The 20,765-nt window shown below is 48.7% G+C and overlaps 1 protein-coding gene across 1 annotated transcript in view; it reads left to right on the plus strand.

The window, feature by feature from the left end:
• The first annotated feature begins 2,799 nt into the window (after positions 1 to 2,799).
• The window catches only part of AK8 (adenylate kinase 8), an 883,547-nt gene continuing 865,581 nt past the window's right edge, over positions 2,800 to 20,765 (plus strand). Inside the window, exon 1 of the mRNA XM_085613911.1 lies at positions 2,800 to 2,980. Coding sequence (XP_085470037.1) covers positions 2,897 to 2,980 — 84 coding nt within the window. The 5' untranslated portion in view covers positions 2,800 to 2,896. The remainder of the gene's footprint in view (positions 2,981 to 20,765) is intronic.

Genomic DNA, 20,765 nt, shown 5'->3' on the forward strand with positions numbered 1-20,765 from the left:
TCTCAACCGCTAAGCATCCTGGGAGATTTAGTCCGTTTACGCTGGTTACCGTTTTCCTCCCCTCGCATGACAGGAATTCTTGACACTGTGGAAGCGGAGTAGGAAATGTAGCTTACCTACTGCACCACAATATCATTAGACATGCTGGCCATATTCAGACATTGAAAGTTCGAGTCGGTCAACGTGAACTTTCCTTTAAAAAGCATTGACATGGGTGAATAGCTTGTAGAGTTGCACAAGGAAACTCATCTTTCTTACTAAAATTGATGGTAAGATAAGGTTTGGGCCCGCCAAATGAGGGTCAGTCGAGAAAGACTGTATTCCCAAAAGCCCAGTAAGAATAAACAGAGCTGAGGCGATTGCTGTATTGTAGGACTATTCAGGCTAGGAGTGGACTGAGCTCAGTGTGCTCAATTTTCGCTGCTGGTTACCGGTGATAAACACCGGCACTTATCTTTGGGTTCCATTAATTATTTTTGTTAATCAGACTTTGACTCGGGACAAGAGAGAGAAATGCAGAAGAAGAAGAAAGAATAGAAAGATAGAACAGTGACCAAGGAAAAAGGCAAAGAGGAAAAAGAATCACAAGCGTAGGATAAAACAAGTGTGCGATGGAAGAAAAGACGGATTGGGTGGAATCAAGAGTAGAAAGCTTTGGTATTTGGTAACACCAGCATTCGACACCGCCGGCCCTTGGCACTTATTCTAGTATTATTGTTTACAATTGAAGCACTGACTAGGTGGCTTGGATGGCATGGAGAGTACTACGTGCAGGACTGTGAGGCTGCACTGAGAGCAAAGCTCAAATCTAGGAGGTGAAGAGAAAGGACAGTGACCGAACTGGGTGGTTAGACAGGTGGGTGGTGGTTGCAACAAGTTAGACCTGAGCAGGGCTTGGATTGGGAGGGTGAGGCTGCATTTGGTGGAACCGGAAACTCCATCTGGGCTGTGCAAGGGAATCAGAAGTCTAGGATGGAATGTTATGAGGCTGAAATTTCAGCTTTCCTGGTTCCACGCATGCGTAGTTCATCCACTCCAAATATTTGTCTTTGCATTGTAGTTCTCATAGCCTTCTTTATACCATCATGTCTTCTGGACTACAAGTACCAGAATGCAAAGAAACCTGGACTACTCAGCATTCAATGTTGAACCCTGAAAGCTCTGGGCTATGCTAGAAAAGAGTGGTTAGTGGCTTTACTTAGAGACTTAGGAGGTTTAACTGAGTGCTCTATGAGGTTCTAGTAAAGGTGGGGATTACCAGGAGATTGTAACAGAGAACTAAGGGGTATATCTACAAGGCGGCGATAAAAAATTTCGCCGCTTTTGCGGCCGTTTTTGGCCGAAAAGCGGCGATAATTTTATCGCTATATCAGCAAGGTCACGCTATTGCGTGAATCCTTGCCTTAGCGCCTGTTTTCTGAATGCCCAGCTTAAGTGGGCGTTCCTTCCTGAAATAACTGGAGAAATGTCGCTAACCGACATTTCTCCAATTATCAAGGGAATCGCTAACAAGCATAGCAATAAGAAAAGTTGCGCTAACCATGGTTATCGCTACTTTCCTTACGCCTGCTTTTCAACTGACTTAGCCATGATATCCTATGGAAGGTGGATATCATGGCTAAGTCTGCCTTGCCCTATCAGCAAGCTTTCGCCAAAGTTGTGCAATTATCGCTGGATTTCCAGCTATATTCGCACAGTTGGCAGCTTGCGCTTTGAATTTTATTGCTTTGGAGATAAGCGTTGCTGATAGTACGCTATCTCCGCGATAAAATTCAGCGTTGGCCGGCGATAATTATTCTTGCGCTAAGAGCGCTGAGCGATAATTATCGCCTAGCCTTGATGATATGCCCCTAAGTCTGCACTGGGAGGCATCTGTGCACTGGGATTGGCCTCATGGGCTGTTAGACTGCACTGAGGGCTGGTGAAGAGCTGTTAGGCTTTATTGAGAGGACAGGGGCTGGATTAGACTGAGTTTGCACTAGTGGCTGATGCTGGATCTAGGAGGCTGCACTACACTGCGAGGCTGGGCTCGTGGTGGAATGCGAAGTTGCACCTGAATTAGGGCGGGCTTGCACTGTGAACTGTGCAGACTGGGCTAGAGAAAGTTGCCACCTGATCTGTATTACACCCACCGGCCTAGTATCCAGGTAGAAAAAAAATCAATCAGGAAAATCATTATAAGCCGATTTTTTCCCCCTTTCAAAAATAACCTTATATGAGCAGATACAAAAAGAAAACCCATCAAACAAACTGTCATGCTGTGTACCCTGTTCCGTAATGATTTTTCAGCAAACCGATGAGTTGCTGTGTTAAAAAAACGAACACAGGCTATTGTGCACAAACTGCTAGTCGAGAATCATCAGCTCATGTCCCTTCCAGATTCCAAAAACACTCACAAATGGTCAGTTTATTCTCTGAGGAGGGGGCAACCATCGCTATAGAGGAGTGTGGCTGAAGTGTAGAATGGGTGTGCATTGAGAGGCTGGACTGGTGGTGGACTGAGCAGGGGCCTGTGATGGACTATGAGGCAAGGGTAGGCAGGAGTGGGGTTAGGAAATAGTTGGAAGGGCAGGGCTGGAGAGGTGAGGCTGGGTCTCCATCGACTGAGCCGGCGTGGCTTGTTCTGAAGAGCCCCTGGCCGGCCTAGACTGTGGCTCTGGATTGCCTACCCGCCTAAGGTTAAGGCTGCCTGGCCCCCAGGCTCTGCTCCTGCGCTATCCCCTGCCTGACCTCGGCTCGTTCTTCTCTTCCGCTCCCGCCGGCCCCCGCGGCGCACGCTGATGACGTCGCAGAGTCCTTGGAGACGGCAGTTGCTAGGGGCGGTTAGCGGCTGCACTCTGTGCTGAAGTTTGAAGGCGGCTTCTGCTCTCGCCCTCCCCACCCAGGCACCGGCCCCATGGACGTCTGCGCCCGCCCCCTGCAGGTGCCCCCGGAGCTGGGGGTGTACGCCGAGCAGCACCGGGTCTTCGACATCATACAGGTGCGGTGTGAGGGGGCGGGGAGGCTGAAGCGAAGCACAGGGGGTGGGAAATACTTGAGACCCCCCTGGGCGGCGGCGGGGACGTGGGGGCGTGACATCACAGTGCATGACATCACGGCGTGTGCCATCATCGCACGTGGAATCACAGGAAGTGTCATCACAACCTATGACCTCTCAAGAAGTGACATCACAAGAAGTGACATAAAACCTCACACGTGTTAAGCAGGTCTATCAGGAGTACATCTCAGCGCATTATAATATTTAACAGATAAGATTTTGCATCATGGTTGTGCCAAAAAAATTACTCCACCCCTACGGAAAATCTGGGCTTCCACTTATACATTTATTTTTTTAAACCCTGTGACAAAGAAACGGGCAACAATGAGAACTGTGGTAGTAAATATTCTGCTTAATTGGTCGCAAAGTCTATATTTTAAAATATCTTATGTGGTTAAGACACCTGCTGCAGAGATCTCTGTGTGCCAACTATATCCCAGAATAATAATAATGGTAAAATAACACTGGATGTTAACGTATTGGCTGGAGAGATATGTGTTTTGTCTAGTCCCAGTTTTTAATCAAAGTAGCATAGCGGTTTAAAATGTCTCCTTCAAAGCACATTATGTAACATGCAGATTACAGATGTTTATTTAATTTAAATGGGTAAGTGGTTTACTGCTTTTAACACATAGATAGATCCTTTTATTACTTGAAGTTCATAAATAGTAATCCTTCTAATATAGCACAGTGAGCTGTGAAGGACATGTAGCTCCTACACTTTTTAACTCTCACTGTCTTATGTAACACATGCTGTACATTGATTTACACACATATGAATTATTGTCAATGTATAATATGTATGTGTTATGTAAAGCACTCTGACACCATGCAATGGGTTGAGTAGCAATATAGTGCTATAAAACAAATATAACAAAATAGAGGTATTTAAATTGTTATTTGTGAAAATACTGTGACAGACCAACACATCTGACATTTCTACAGTACATGCATATCTCTTATATGAAGGTACAGAACAAAGTTTAAAGCATGTCTCGCTTAAGTCCCTGTGAAGTGATAAGCTGTGTACCTTTATTTCCCCTCATTGCATTTGTATCTAGGTGTGAGGCTCCAGATCACCCCCAGGCAGGGTAGTCCAACAAAATGAAGCCTGGTGGCCCCTTAACTTCAGCCTTTGTTATGTGACCAGCTGGATTCTGATAAGCCCCTTCCCTGCCTGCACGTGGCCGCTGGGAACAAAAGCAGATAACGTGCAGGCTTACTGCTGAATGTGTCACTGTGTCTGAAAATTCAATCGGGACAAGTTCAGCAAATTTCTGTGGGGTCCAACCTCTTGGCAGCATAGACGGCGTCCACCCTGTGAAAAGAGTGGGTAGACCCTGTCCACCCATGTGTATCCTTGACTTATGCCCTGTACATAAGTGACACCTGAGGGTGGGTGGGATATAACAGAGGGAATATCTGAAAGTGCCAAATACTTGAGTGATACCTTAAGGAGGGGGTTAGACACGTAACATATACCTGAAAATGGTGGGAGGAGACCTGATGGTGAGAGAGTGAGTGGATAACTAAGGGTGGGTGGGATAGAACAGAGGGAATACCTGACGGTGTCAGATACTTGAGTGATACCTTAAAGGGGGTAATAGACACATGGGACTGAACAATGCTTTTGGGGAATACCTGAAAGTGGTGGAAAGTGACCAGACTGATGGAATACCTGACAGTGCCAGGTACTTGAGTGATACCTTAAGGAGGGGTGCGTGGGATAGACACATTAGATGGAACGATACTTTGGATGAATATCTGAAAGTGCTGGAAGGAGACCGGACGGTGAGAGCGAGTGGATACCTGAGAGTGGGTGGGATATACCTGATGGAATACCTGACAGTGCCAGGTACTTGAGTGATACCTTAAGGAGGGGTATGTGGGATAGACACATGAGATGGAACAATACTTTGGATGAATATCTGAAAGTGCTGGGAGGAGACCTGACGGTGAGAGCGAGTGGATACCTGAGAGTGGGTGGGATATACCTGAGGGGATACCTGACAGTGCCAGATACTTGAGCGATACCTTAGGGGGGTGAGGGGTTGACCCCTGAGGAGGTAAGATACTTTGGAGGAATACCTTAAAGTGATGGGAGGAGACCTGATGGTGAGAGCGAGTGGATGCCTGAGAGTGGGTGGGATATACCCGAGGGGATACCTGACAGTGCCAGATACTTGAGCGATACCTTAGGGAGGTGAGGGGTTGACCCCTGAGAAGGTAAGATACTTTGGAGGAATACCTTAAAGTGATGGGAGGAGACCTGATGGTGAGGGCAACTGGATACCCGAGAGTGGGAGGAGTCTGTGGACGAGAAAAGCTGAAGTAGAAACTTGAGGATGGAAGAGACCCAAGGAAAGGATCGAAGGGAGACTTCATGATGGAAGATACTTGTATAGATACTCAAGGCGATACTCCAGAGCTCGATGCTGCCTGATGATGAGAGATACATGAGTGGAAACCGAGACAGTGAAAGACTCGAGCTGAGACTTGAAGGAGGAAGAGGCCAGAGGGTAGGAGAAGACTGAGGGGAGACGCAGAAGATGATGTTTGTTTGGAGCTGCAGAGTGTTTGTTAGACACGAGGGAGTGAGAAACACCTGAGGGGGTGCCGAAGTGTAGGGGCACCCTCACTCCATGTCGAAACGTCATACAGCGACCCTGAATGGTCATTAAATAATAACATTTTAGCTCAAGAGGTCAAATCCACGAAGCAAGATAAACAAAGGTATGCCTTTAAAAAGGAATATGCCTTAATTATGCTAATGTCTCTCACCCATAAGCATCCAGTTTTTCTGAAATGTGTGTTTTTCTTCTAATGAAATCACAGTTTCAAGTAAACGCAGACCAAGATAATGAAAAGATGCCTCACAGTCTGCGGCGAAGAGGAACTTCACCAACCTTTTCCACGTTTGTGCAGATTCAGAATGTAATATCCAGGCTACTTAACTGCAGTCCTCATTACCCGTCATCCTCGCTTCTTTGTCACAGTGTTTACTACAATGAAGTATGTCTCAGTAGATGCATATATAAGGGGCGCCACTACTTCTGCTTCTTGTTCTGTGCCATCCCCCAATCTATGTTGGCACTTTCCAGGGAGGTAAAGGTGTAGGTACTGTGTCAAGGAAGAGAGAACACATTAAAGATAGCCGGTAAGTTATCAGTACCCCACCGAACCTCCTCATTACAATGCTTGCACCAGTAAAGACATCCTAAAGATGGAATTCTCCCACGCGATTGGTCATCTAAAGGGATACAAACCGTTTACACACTGGAGGGAAGACACAAATGTTGGTGGTTGGAGGTAATGAGAGCTGTTGGACCCCAAGCTCTGGCTCGACCAGCTTCGCCTACTACCTATTCCTCTTGTCATAACAAAATGTAGTCTATGTCCACAAACTTTATGCAATTGAAAATGTAGAGGAACTTTCTTCCTCCTATTTCTTCTAAGCTTGCCACTCTCAATCCTGGGAACTTGCGTCCTTTCCTATTTGGGTTATAGATATGTTGTTTATCTTGGACGTCCTATCTTGACCACCAAATGACAGTGGCTCCAAAATATGGCTGTTAAGCATACCCTTGGCCTCAATAAATTTGACCATGACACTACTTCCTGGTGCGCTCTACTCTGGCTTCTGGGTAAAGAGTGTATCCAGCTTGAAGCTATGTTCCTGGCACCCTGGACCCTTCACTGAATAGTTGTGAGTTCTGTCACTTCCTCTGATCTTGCATGTACCTGCTAGGTATGCCTCCGCATTCTGGAACTCGTCTGAGTCCTGCCTTTCAAACAGGCTTGCTGCTGTGGTAGAACATTTGGAGCAATGAGCCCTCCGCTCTGGAGATGTGACGTCTAGCTAATACTGTCCAATTGAAATGGGCTCTAAAACCCCACTTGTTTTGTTAGTCCCTGTCTTGGGTTTGATTCTGCTCCATTTTAGTGTCTCCTGATTTTTTCCAGCACCAACATACTCCTTGATGACCATACCTTTAATAAATAAAATGAGACGGCATAACCCACCAAACTACCAAAAAAGACCACATCCATCTCTAAATGCAACATCTGTGAATGAAATAGAAAACCATTTTGTGAAAGTCAGAAAAGAGAATTTGATAGCTGTCACCAATTAATCAGGTTCACGTACATGCATGCCGTGAGAAAAGAACGCACAAGGAGAGGCCCCGTTTAGAGGTATCGCAAAGGGACACCAAAGCTTTAGCCCCGAACACTACCATTCTCCTTGTGGAATGCCCTTGCACTATCAGAGGTAGGTGACTCATCCAACTCATCAATTATTGGGATGGCAATGTGGATCTAGTGGCTCATGTTGGATTGCAGTGTTTGAAGAATCCTCTGATCTTCACCAAGTCGACTTTTTTTTTAAAGAGGTGGTGCTATCCAATTACACCTCGATTATTTGCACATATCCAGGATGAAAGGGATCTGTCTTCTTTTTGGGTAATTGGTTTACAGAAGTAGAATTAATTCCTCCCTGCTTAAGATGGAAGATGGAAAAGACAATGGGCATATAACGTGCCTTCTTCCGTAATGCTAAAGAATCAGAAAGCTCCCTGAGGTAAGGATCACTGCTGGCTGAGGCCCTCAAATCCCCCAAAATCCTCACAGATGTCATTATAAGTAAAACAGAAACTTGAAAGACACCTATTTTAAAAATTCAAACAGCGAATTGAGGTGGCCCCAGGGCACAAGTCCTAAAAAAAGAAGTGGGGGGACGCTGACGTCACGATAGGAAGTGACGTCACGAAAGGTGGCTTGCGCCATCAGACTCATTGCCTCCTCTTGCTCTCCCCTTAGATGCGATTGCATCAGAGAAGCCAGCGAATGAGCAGCGTTCTGAATGAGCTCCGATCTCACTTCAGAAAGGCCAAAGAGTGAATGTGTGGCTCCATTTGCTCCAGTTATCGAGCTCCCGGTAAAATAAGTGGGGGGACGCCGTCCACCCGCGTGGTACCCCGACTCGAGCCCTGGGCGGCCCTGTTATGCCTAAGCGAGATCCCACTCTAGAACCAAAACCTTCCTAGAGGGACAAACCAGAAAGTTCCCTTTTAACAGGTGGGAATCCAGCAGTTAAACTGAGTGCACCCCAATCCAGGGTTGACAAAGTGTTAGTAGCAGCTCACTGGACTTTCAGTGTAGCCACCATTATGTCGAGGACCATTTCTTTGTTAATTCTCTGATATTCTGTTATGTAGTTCTTCATTTTTGTTAGTATTTAATCCTCTTTTCAGAGAGAAACCTTAGATATTTTACATTTGTTTTTATTACATTGGTCCTAAATCTTTTGTATGTTTTTGTGCAGTGTATGGTTAGCCTAAAGATAGAAGCCATTAAAACTACCCTCGCCCTAATTCTTAATTACTATAAATGCTTCCAGTTCAACTGATGGAATATTCCCCCAGAAGCCTCCACAAAATTATAATAAAGAACCCACAATAGCCGCTAGGAAATTTCAACAGAAAAAAACCAGGCGGGATTCATTTTTGAAACGTCCATAAGTATCAAGTAGCTTTCTTAGTAAGTACTATCAAAGCTACTTTCAAAGGGTTTGTTTACCACTTGTTTCTGCACCAAGGCCCCCTTTGTCTGCAAACAAGAAATAATTTGTCGCTAAATTAATCTGCTAGCTCTTGTGGAAGCTAAATAAAAGAAACAAAGAAAATTTGTCACATTTGATACATAGGCGTTTATACGTGATCATGGTGGCCCAAGCTAAAATAGCAAGGTGCCCAAATAACTGAATTTTACTGGCCCTTTTATGCCCAACAATCACAAAAGGCGGGTTAAACATACATCCAATCAGAATACCGTAGCAAGGTGCTTTCTTCATTGTTATGAACAAATACATCATGCATTGTTAACTGGAAGATGCAGAAAGTACTCGGGCATTTAGCATTTAGCCAATTGTAGTGAAATAACTTCTCGTGGTACATGCGTGAAACAGATGGAGACAGGTAATGGTGTCCACATATCCTGGCGGCTAGGATCATCAAATGTGCCCAGACAGGGGTTTACACAATACCTGTGTAATCAACTTTTGGTCTTTGTTATATATGGTCCTAGATTGACACATTCCTTGCTCGAAAAGTACAGCAGCGACGTGTTACAGGAACTGTACATCTTGTGATATTTCATTGTGTAAGCTAAAAGCATATAAGATCAATCTTAGGGCACATTATTTGTTCTGCACATTCCGCAGGCCAGGCCTTCTCATCATTGAGTATCACAGGACAAGACGACAAGAACAGAATGGACTCCACACAAAATGAAACCGGCTTCCAGACTCCAATTAACAAGCGGACAGGCAGTTCCCAAATAACCACTTCTATAATAATTGTAAATACAATTACTGCTCTATAAAAGATTGAGTCTAAATAGCAGAATCAATTCTCCACATCCAAGCCAGCGGAGATGCAAAACATTATAATTAGACGGAGCCACATGTCTTGGTACAGTGAGGTGGGTGTCTGTCTCTATGATGCCCTGAATCCAAATTCCTTTGCACAATTATTATGAGTGAGGTTAAGAGTATGTCACATTTTACAACTTCTTAAAGGGCAGAATGATTATTACTAAAAGGTTAAATCACTGAACCTGCCAAAGGTCATTGAACTTTTATTGAAATTTAATAAAATGAGGTAGTGTGGCTTCTAGGACTTCAAATATGGTGAAGGAAAACACTGTTAAAAAGAATAAAGACCTCACTAAATTGAATTGCAACCATCCTCTGATGGACATTCAGAGGCCACTGATATTGGTGGAATAGCCAAATCTGGCTTTATGACTATAAACCGGTCCTACTTTATCCCCACTTTAGTTGTATTTAACGGTCCTACTGCATCTACATTATGTTGATGCTGTCAACAAGGAGACTTGATTCCACTGTTATATACAAAAGTTTGTCAAAACATATTGCTATGATGTTTGGAAAATATTTTTATATACCCTTCCAATTCATATCATATCTAACACTGCACTCCCATTAGAACTTAAAACATTCTCTCAAACTGGAAAAAGGCCAACAAACATTCAGAGCAGATGTGGTGGGCTTGGGTCGCATGTTTTCATAAGGAATAAGGATATTATCACTAGCAATAGGCGACTGTGGGACAGTGTGCATAAACATCTCCCAGTAGTACAACTGCTTGGAATAAACACTATACACACAGAAATGCGGCATGAAATATGCTTTCGCAACACCACTCTAAGGATGCTTCTCTGCTCACGCACTTTCTGTAAGAACTTTAAGTAATGAAACAAAGCAGTATAAGTTAATGTAAAGTACAGTCTCTTAGTCCCCCATTTTCTCTGTTCTCCTCTTGCTATCATTTTATTTTAAACTAACAAGTGAACAAACTCTCTAACACCCTAACTGTGCAATGTGATATTTATGTTAAGTGTTTCACCTATATAACTCCATCTGAAAGATGACATGCCCAAAAGCAATGCCTGCATTATTGTACTCCTGTTTAAGTTCTGTTGAAACAACACAAGAATCTGAACAAAACATGCTGGTCATCACTAGTACCTTCTGAAACCCTTTCTGTAAGAAACTGCAAAATGAGTCCGGATTAAGGGGCTCTAGAGATTATCTGAGCAGATCACTTGCCATAAAATGACCGCAGGCTGAGGGTCGCTCCCCGCCTCAGACTGGTGGCTTCTGTTGCTGTGACCTGTGGAGTTGGATGGTCGAGCCACGTGTTGTTTTCCATATTGGCTGGATCCAACCACCTTTTCAGCCCAACTGATGAAGAGGAAGAATTGACTGAAAGGCAGCACTGTCTCTGCAGATATGTAATGAGTACCAAGCCATTAGGACCTTGTTTCTCGCCAGTGCTTAGGCACTGCAATGCTACACCATTTTTCAAAACGACATGGTATTCCTGCTTGCAAGCAGTCTGTTTGGATCATTTGGCCAAAATGTATTAACTAGGCCTATATAAAATTATATATATAAATTTGGCAAAAATATATTAACTAGGCCTGATTCGGTACGAGCCTAAGAACTGTGCAACATTCTTCTTCACCATTTCCAGGAGCCTCTTTAATTGAGTCTACCTGGTTACAAACAGACTGGGGCACCCTCACGCCTTTCCTGGATTGAGGCGACTGCCTTGTCAGTCAGTAGGGCTGCCTTGCTGTCTACCGATACTTGCTAGAAGAAGATGATGTCTCGACATGGAAAAGTAAGTAGAAAAATAACGTATTGGTTAGTAATGTGAAGTCTTTGGTGTGGCAGATGCTCGGCTTCATAATGTCTGTTTGGATTTGCTCCTGAGCCCCAAAGCCATTTTCCTATTGTCAATGCCCTTTTGATAACTTTTTCCAGCGATGACCCAATCAAAGCATCTTGATATGTATGTTTTTCTGAAGTACATCTGTTTGCCAGTTCACAAACCTATAACTGAATTCTGGCCACTGCTCAGGCATAGAGCACTAGAGCTGTGAGAGATATCACAGAGTAGTTAGCTCTGCTGTTCAATCATTACTAGGACTTCCTAGCAGTTGTCTCCCCTGTCCTTTGCAATGTAAACAGAACTCTGGTCCAGCTCTAGCAATTGCGTCAAATAGGTCCTATTGGTTTTCAAACCTCATTGCAAGCAAAACTTGGTATTTTCATTGATAAAAAGCAAGTCTAGGAAAGCTTAAGTCATTTATGTCCCTAAATACACTTTTTCTCATCACTCATCTGCACAGCGCCACAATTTACTCCGTATTTCTCATCTGGCTCTTTGGATTGCAACAATTGGTATGTGCAAAGCCCTACTTCATTATCGACAGATCAGTCAAAACGCACAAGTCAGACTTAGGGTGGTTTTCCTTAAGAGAAAGTACGTCTTTTCGACAAGGTGGGAGTTGCATTGGCCCAAAGTGGAGTATCATGTAATTTATTTCTTTTCCCAACAATTTTATTGAGTTTTAGCCATATATCAGGGCCCAAAGGGCCAACATACATATACAGGACTTTGCAAAATATAACCCCATAAACAACCAAAACATAAGAACATGCATAGTGTATTACTAGTCACAGTGCCACAGATCATTAACAATGTCACTATTCGAGGGAGGAGCCTAGCGCGCATCCAAGATGGTCGCGTGAGCACAGGGCTCCCCGGACCCTCTCTGCTCCTCGGAATTTATCCTGAGAATATCCTGACGTGGCTTATGGAATCTGGGAGATAAAGACCAGCTGAGCGTATATCTCTTTTTAAAACTCAAATCGGACCTGGGAATCCTGAGTTGTCGTCGTCGGAACTTTTGGGACCCACCCGACGGAGGTGACCGGGGTGAAGGTGACCCGAGGGACCGGGCTGCAATTGAACAACAGCGGCTTCAGCGCGGTGCCAGCTGCCGAGCCACCACTTTCGGTTTCGGTTTTGCACTTCAGGAGACCGGCAGGGAGGTGCGCTCGGGGTGGAGAGGTGCTTCCTGGGCCTCTGCATGAGGTTTTCTTTCATCTGCCACTAGAGCGCCTATCGCCTCGGACCCCCTATACCGACATTTTGTGGTCTTCTTGCTGGTGCCTTACACCTCTTGATTGGAGGTCCCCTCGGGTGACCGTGTTCACATGGGGGGCAAAGGGGGTCCCGAGGGCCGCAAGACCAAGGCTTCCCTCCGCGGGGGGGCAGTCCAGAGCAATAACATGGACCGCTACACCCAGGGCAGGGGGCCCTCTGGCGCTGCTGGCCTCCCCTCGGATACTGCGGAAGGAGGCGCGACCGCCACTACGGAACTATCCTTGCAGGACATTATGGGCGCCATTGATGGCATCAGGGAAACCATCGCGACGCAATATGAGGCCCTGGCCCGTAAGATTGACACTGTCGCGATCGATGTCACCCTGATCCGGGCCGACCTCTCCAAAACTAACGAGAAGGTCCAGGCTCTCGACGCACGGACCTCCACCCTCGGTGCGGATGTGTCGGATCTGCGGGCCGCGCTTGGAGACATCAGGGTGGTTAACGACCATATGGCCCGGCGGCTTGAGGACTTCGAGGGACGGGCCCGACGCAACAACATCCGCGTCATAGGTGTACCGGAGTCCTCTGACGGCCGCCCGGTTGACCTCGTGGTCGAGGAACTTATCCTGAAACAGTTGTCCTCGGCTGGCCTAAGTAAGTTCTTTGCCGTGGAGCGGGCCCATCGAGTTCCGGGCGGTCGGCCACGGCCGGGGGCCCCCCCGAGGCCTATCGTGGCCAAACTGTTCTACTACAGGGACCGCGACGCTATTCTGCAGGCCTCACGGACCCACGGCCCGGTTCGTCATGAGAACTCGACCATCAATTTTTACCCGGACTTCACGCAACTGGTCCAGAAACAACGGATGGGATTCCAAGGGGTGAAGCGTCGTCTCCGTGTGCTGGGCCTAAAGTATTCGATGCTCTACCCTGCAAAACTCCGAGTGGAACATGGGGATCGGACAGCCTTTTTTGACTCTCCTGTAGCTGCAAGTGACTGGCTGGACTCTCTGCCGGACGGAGGTGGCCGTCCCGGACCCTCTGCGGGCACCGCAGGTGATGGGTCCCCTTTAGAATGACTTTTGGTCCTTGATTTTGCCTTTTTGCACTGTACAGTCGGGTCTTATTTCATTTGCATATTGTGTTTTACCAGGACCAGTGAAGGGGGCGGGCGGGGACGGGTCCCTTACCTCCTCTGGGTTCTTTTCGTAGTATGGGGTTAGTGGGGCGACAGGCACACTGCAAGTTGGGGGGGTTTTTTGGCCCGCAGGGGTGCAGGGTGGGGGGAGTTGGTCCTGGGGTGGGGTTGGGGGGGAGGAGGGTTTGTTTTGCTGTGTGTTTTTTGTTTACAGGGCGAGGTACTGATTTTTGTCCACATTTGGGAACTGTGCTGCAGGCTGGGGGACCCTTGATCTATTGGGGGGGATGGGGGGGGACGGGTTGAGGCTTATGTCATGGAACGTCAATGGGTTGGGGGACCGTATCAAGCGGGGTGTAGTACTGCAATATTTGCGTCGTTTGACTCCTGATGTGGTGTTTCTCCAGGAGACGCATCTGGTTGGCAATGTTTGTCATGCAATGAACAGGGGGGGATACCGCCTCGTGGCCCATTCTGGTTTCACAACTGGTTCCAGGGGGGTGGGCATTCTGCTGCGAACCTCACTTCCGGTGGAGATCACTAAGATAGTCTCGGACGACAGAGGGCGCTATGTGTGTTTGATTGGGAGGTGGGAGGGGCAGCCCCTTGCCCTGGTTTCAGTTTACGTCCCCCCGGGCCTCCAGAACTCCACCTTCACTGACTTGGGTCGAATGCTGCTTGACCTTCCGGACAGCCTCCTGCTCATGGGCGGGGACTTTAATTCTGTGGTTTCGGGTGAGCTGGATCGTCACCCACCAAGGACCCTCCCCGCTGCCCAGGCATGGCTGGGTGGGATGCTGGAGACCTTCGGCCTGGTGGATAGTTGGAGATTAATGCATCCGACCCAATGTCAATTCACCTTTCACTCGGGGGCGCATGGGAGTCTCTCTAGGTTAGACTACTTCCTTATGCCCGCGGCGCAGACTGGTCGGATTCGAGAGGTCAGGCACCTGGCGCGGGGTATCTCCGACCATTCTCCGCTGTGGCTTGTTTTTGACACCGGGCCGCGGTCTGCAGGGCGGATCGCTCCCATTAACCCATGGTACCTGCGAGACCCTACGACTCGTGACAGCCTGGTTAAGGCTATGGACCAATACTTCCTGGATAACGAGGGGTCGGTGTCTTCTGCAATGTCCCTGTGGGAAGCCTTTAAAACCGTGATCCGCGGACACGCCCTTTCCCAGATAGTGGTGGCTAAGAGGGTCAAGAGTGAGGCAGTGGTGAGGCTGGAGACTGACATCTTGGGGCTGGAGTCGGCCTTGGAGGCGAATGTTACTCCGGACGGGCTCCATGCCCTCAGCCTGAAACAGTTTGAATATAGGTCCCTGGTCACTGACGCGGCCAAAACTATGTATAGGGAGCAGCAGGGTCGACTGTACGATGCCGGGGACAAGGCGGGAAAGTTGATCGCGTGGCTGGACAGGAAGGAGAGAGTGAATCGTGTGGTCCCGGAGTTGCGTGCTGCGGATGGTGTGTGTGTGACGGAGCCTGACGAGATTGTGGAATGTTTTGCCGACCACCTCCGGGCTGTGTACTCCCCAGTGACTGACAGGGATGAGGACGACTCTCGCCTTCTACTGAGGGATATCGCCTTGCCCTGCCTGTCCGTTGAGGACCGTGAGCGGCTTGACGCCCCCTTGTCGGTGGATGAAATAGCGACCGCGATCCGCTCCCTTCGCTCGGGCAAGGCTATGGGTCCCAACGGTCTGCCCATTGAGCTATATAAATTGCGCCCTGACAAGCTTGCGCCCTTCCTCAGTCGCATGTTCCGTGAGTCTCTGGCGGCGGGTTCCCTCCCGGCCGATCAGCGTTTGGCCACGATAGTCGTTATCCCCAAGGAGGACAAGCCGCGAGATCGCTGTACTTCTTACCGGCCTATTTCACTGCTAAATGCGGAGCCTAAGATCCTGGCGAAAGTCCTTGCCAATCGTCTGTTGAGCGTCGTGTGCGATCTGATTCATCCGGACCAATGCGGATTCATCCCGCATCGTAACACCGCTCTTAACTTGCGGCGTCTTCATGGCGCCCTTGCCAGGGCGGAGCTCCTCTCCGAACCGGCCGTGCTGGTTTCTTTGGATGCCACGATGGCTTTTGACACCATCGAGTGGCCATTCCTCTGGGCTGTCTTGGCTAAATTTGGCTTTGGGGAAGGATTTATTGGCTGGGTGAAGCTTCTGTACACGGGACCCATGGCTCAGGTGGTGGTGAACGGGCGGGTCTCTCGGCCCTTTGCCCTCGGCAGGGGCACGAGGCAGGGATGCCCGTTGTCCCCTTTGCTCTTCGCTCTCGCCCTGGAGCCACTCGCGGCTTGGCTCCGCTGGGAGCCCTCGCTTCGAGGGATCCGGTGGGCCCCGGGCTTTGAAGATCGGGTTTCGCTGTATGCGGACGATATTCTCCTATATCTCACCTCACCGCGGCAGTCGCTCAACGTCCTCTTTGACGTTCTGACTTCCTTTGGGAATAATTCGGGTCTCACGATCAATTGGTCTAAATCCTGCGTCTATCCGATCTCCGGTGGTCCTCCACTCCTACCGCCTCGGCTTCCGATCCAGGTATCACTGAGCGGCTTTAAGTACCTGGGGATATACGTTTCGCTGGACCCGGTGGCTCGCTATGAGCTGAATCTCCTGCGTCCGCTTCGGCGATTGCGAGAGGATACGGCCCGGTGGTGCAGGCTGCCCCTGTCCCCGCTGGGTCGGGCCGCGCTGTTCAAAATGATGTCCCTTCCCAGGTTCCTCTATGCACTCCAGAATTCCTTCGACGTCATCCCAGTGGCCTACTTTCGGGAGGTAGAGAGCCTGCAGAGGAGACTGGTGTGGGACGGGCGGGCGCGTATTGCTCTTGCTAAGCTTACTCTCCCCTGGTATGACGGGGGCATCGCGCTTCCCGACATTCGCAGGTATTATTGGGCCGCGCAGCTTTCGGCCATCAACCATGCCACGTATGCGCCTGGCCTGAACCCGGCGTATGAGATGGACAAGTTCCTGCTTCCCGGCGGGGACTATAACAGGGCGCTGTACTCCCGCTCGGCTGGCCGGACCCTTACGGGTCCTACTAAGATTGCTGTGCGGACCTGGAGGGCCGCCACTGCGGCCACGGGCTGGGGTGAGCGACTGACATGTGCTACTCCTTTGTTTGCCTCCGATCGCCTGGGGAGCCTCTGGACTACGAAGGGGTTTGACCAGTGGGACACGATTGGTATCAGCAAAGTGGGAGACCTGTGGCATAAGGGCGCGGTTAAGACTTTCGCGGCTCTTCAGGCCGAATATGAGCTTACGGACAGGGAGTTCTTCCGCTATGCCCAGGTTCGACACGCCCTGCTCTCGGTCTTTGGAGAGGGGACCACGATCCCGGTTTCCTCGCCCCTCGAGGACCGCATACTTGACGGACATGTCCCGGACAGCACTATTTCTTTAATTTATAAGAAACTGATTAATCATCGGGCTGACCTCTTGGTGCGCCTTCGGGAGGCTTGGACGGGGGATGGGGTGGAATTGGACGACGAGGACTGGCAGTCTGCACTGTCGTCCCCCAAAGAGGTCGCCATTCCAGCCCGTCTCCGGTTGGTACAGCTTAAGATTCTTCACCGGGTGTATGTGACGGGTCCTCGCTTGGTCTCAATGGGATATTCCGACGATGGGCTCTGTAAGCGGGGTTGTGGGCTCAGTGCCACCTTTCTCCATATCCTGTGGGAGTGCCGCGAGGTGGCGGACTACTGGCGCCGGGTACATACGGTTATGGGACAGGTCACTGGGGTTGTGCTGCTGCCGGAGGTGCGTCGCTGTGTCCTGAATGTGTGGGAGCCCAATGATTATAGCGCGGCTCAGACTCGGTGGGCGGCCCTGGGGAACATGATTGCCAAGAGAGATATAGCGCAGCTTTGGGGTGCCCAGCGGCCGCCCACCGTGTCAGTATGGAAGGAGAATATGGACTGGTGTATGTTCAGGGAGAAGACTGTGTATGTTGCCCGTGGTAAGCCGGGGGCATGGGGCAGAATCTGGGGGCAATGGAATGCTTATCGCGGGGGTATCTGTACGCCCCCCCTGGTGGACACCGATATCGCCATGTCCCCCTGACCCTTGACGGTTCCGGGCACCTTTTGGAATGACTACATATGGACGTTCAGTTCCCTTGGCCCCCCCCCCCGTCCCCAGCCTCCCGGTACTCCTTCCTTTCGTGTGCTGCTTAATGGTCTGACCTGGAGTTCCCCGGAGGAAGCCTGACCTGCGCCGTCTGTCTTTATGCCTCGCCTTTTGTTTTTCTTTTAGTTTTCTGTGTTTGTTTGATCTAAGTCTCCTGTGCCTCTAGAACTATCCGGACTCACTACGGGGCCGACCCCCGGGAACCGACTGCAGCTTTGATAAATGTATATTTCATTCTGTACTTAGCGGCCGGCCCTGGTGGTTGTAGGCCCGTGCTTGTAATCGAATTATTGTTCAATAAAAACTTTTAAAAAAAAAAAAAAAAAAAAAAAAAAAAAAAAAACAATGTCACTATTCAATTGCAGCCCTGACCCCATCCCAATCCCTGTGGCGTGGCCATATTGTCATATTTTGGCATCCAGCTGAGATTTCGTGGTGGGGATAGGTTCTAGTACTGTGCCCTTATACTCTGCCCATTTGTGGGCAGCCCCTAGCCTGGAACATTGCCACATCTAGCCCCATGCAGTGGTCCATCTCTCTCTTCCATGCCCCCACTGATGGTGGTATAACCGCCTTCCACTGCCTAGCAATGTCCCTCTTAGCCAATGTAAGCCCCAAAAACAGTAGCTGCTGTCTATAGCGGTTCCTCTCCCCATCAACTCTGTGCTATGAAAAAGCAACAATATGGGTCTAATGGAATATACCAGATGGGAACTTCACCAAGGCGGGACTTTACCCTTCTCCAGAGCATGTTTAGTGCTGAATAACTCCACACCGTATGGAAGATACCCTCATCGGCTTCGCAACGGAGACATCCAGGGGATCTAATGAGGCCGATGTGCCACAGATGGCGCCTCGTATAAAAAGCCCTGTGCAGGTACTTCAATTGGATCAGCCGCAGCTGGTAGGATATTGCTGTTCTGCATGGGGCTTCTAAGGCTTCTGTCCAGTCTGTTTTCAAAGTCCTCTCCCCATGTCACACAAAGGGCTGGTGGTGTAGTGGAGCTATGTGTGCCCAAGGATTGATAAATATTGGAAATCTTGTGGGTATCCAGATCTCCCATTAACAATTTGTCTTTTCTAGCGGGCTAAATTCTGGCAGGTCTTGGAGGTCGCGCAGATAGGGAGAGATAGCGTGTTGTAGCTGCAAATATTTGTAAAACTGGCTATGGTGTATCTGGTAATCCTTATGCATCTCTCGAAATGATTTAAGCACTGTGCCATGCATAATGTCTTGTAACGTAGATATGCCTATAGTATCCCACTTGTGAAAGCCCTTCAGCGGGGCCACTAGTCAGAAAAAAGTGCCCTGCCACAGCGGTGTCTCCTGCGACAGTCTCCCCCACCACCCCATTCCACAAAGGGATCTTCGCCATACTTGTATCACCACCCTGGCTGCCGGGCAAAGCAATCCTGTCTCTTTCCCACTATAGAGAAAGTCTAGGACAGAGGTGTCACCCATCGCCCATCTCTCTTCGGGGCATGCCTGGCCATCATGCGCTCCATACCACCAGTCATTTATAATCTGTAAGTGGGAGGCTGAATAGTAGGACTGTACATCAGCAGCGTACATACCCCCAGAATATGTGGACTGAAAGCAGGTCTGAAGGGCTATGCGTGATGTACCACCTCCCCATAAGAAGTGACCTAGAGCTGCATTGACCTGTTGGAACCACGATGGGTGAATAGTGTATGGATAATTTTGAAGTTGGTATAGCATGCAGGTTAGGGCAACCATTTTAAAAATGGCCGATCTACCTAGTAGAGATAGTGGCAGCGGGGACCAGGCTTTCACCTCCTCTTTAACTCGCATGAGCAAAGGGATCATATTTTGGGTCCACTAAACTGTTGGGTCCGGAGAAACAAACACTCCGAGATACTTAAATCCACTAATGACAATCCCAACGCCCAATCTATGTCTCCCATGGCCCGCCTATCGGAAATATCACAGATTTCCCATCATTCAAATATAATCCGGAGGTCTCCCCAAAAACCTGCCTAATTTGTAAAAGATGAGGTCCTGAAGTTGCAGGGTCTGTAATGAAGAACAAAACATCGTCGGCATACAGGGCTTTCCTATCCGACAGCCCTGCCGATCATTCCAATCCCCTCACTTGAGCATCTACCCTAACCCAAACGGCAAGAGGCTCGATTGCCAGGGTAACCAGCAGGGGAGACAAAGGACACCCCTGTCTGTTACCCTGGCGAATCGAAAAAGGAGCAGAAACCGGTGTATAGTAATCTAATGTATGAAAGAGACCGTGGCCCCAGATTAATGTGCTGAAGAAGAGCAAAAAGGTACTCCCAACAGACGCTTTGTCAATGTCAGCCAATATTACCGCTGCAGGCTGCCCTAAGCGATATGCCAAGGCCAAAGCGTTATAGGCATGTCTGATATTGTGACGGGTGGCACGGTGGGGCATAAAACTAGCCTGATCGGGATGAACCAGCTCTGGCATATATTTCATTAATCTATTGGCAAGGGTCTTAGCAAGGAGCTTTGCCTCAAAATTGAGGAGAGAGATATGACGTTATGATGAATGGGCTTCTGAGCGGCCGGCTTGAGGACCATGACCATTTCAGCATGCCGTAAATCCCGTGCAAGCTGTGACTCCTCCAGTGCTGTGTGAATCACCCCAAGCAGATGTGTCCCTAATGGCAAAAGGAACAATTGACGGACGGAATGCTGAACAATGCAAACATTCACCCCTAGTTACAAGGATCTGGGTTTAATCCATTGTTCTTTTGCTCCCCACGCCATCCCAGTTTGGGTGTACGCAAATAGTCTTGACCATGTTCCTCATGGGAATACTCCAGCCCTAACTGCCAAGCCAGGACCTCCCTGTACCAGAAACGAGCACCCTGGGACTGGTTTAGGGGCATCACCCCATATCAACCAGGCTAGCTTGATTCCAGTGGCACAGTGAGCACGGGACCCACGTCTGGGTATTCCTTTCCCACTTAGGGTG

This window comes from Triturus cristatus, chromosome 1_2, assembly GCF_964204655.1.
Source record: "Triturus cristatus chromosome 1_2, aTriCri1.1, whole genome shotgun sequence".
Classification (NCBI taxonomy): domain Eukaryota; kingdom Metazoa; phylum Chordata; class Amphibia; order Caudata; family Salamandridae; genus Triturus; species Triturus cristatus.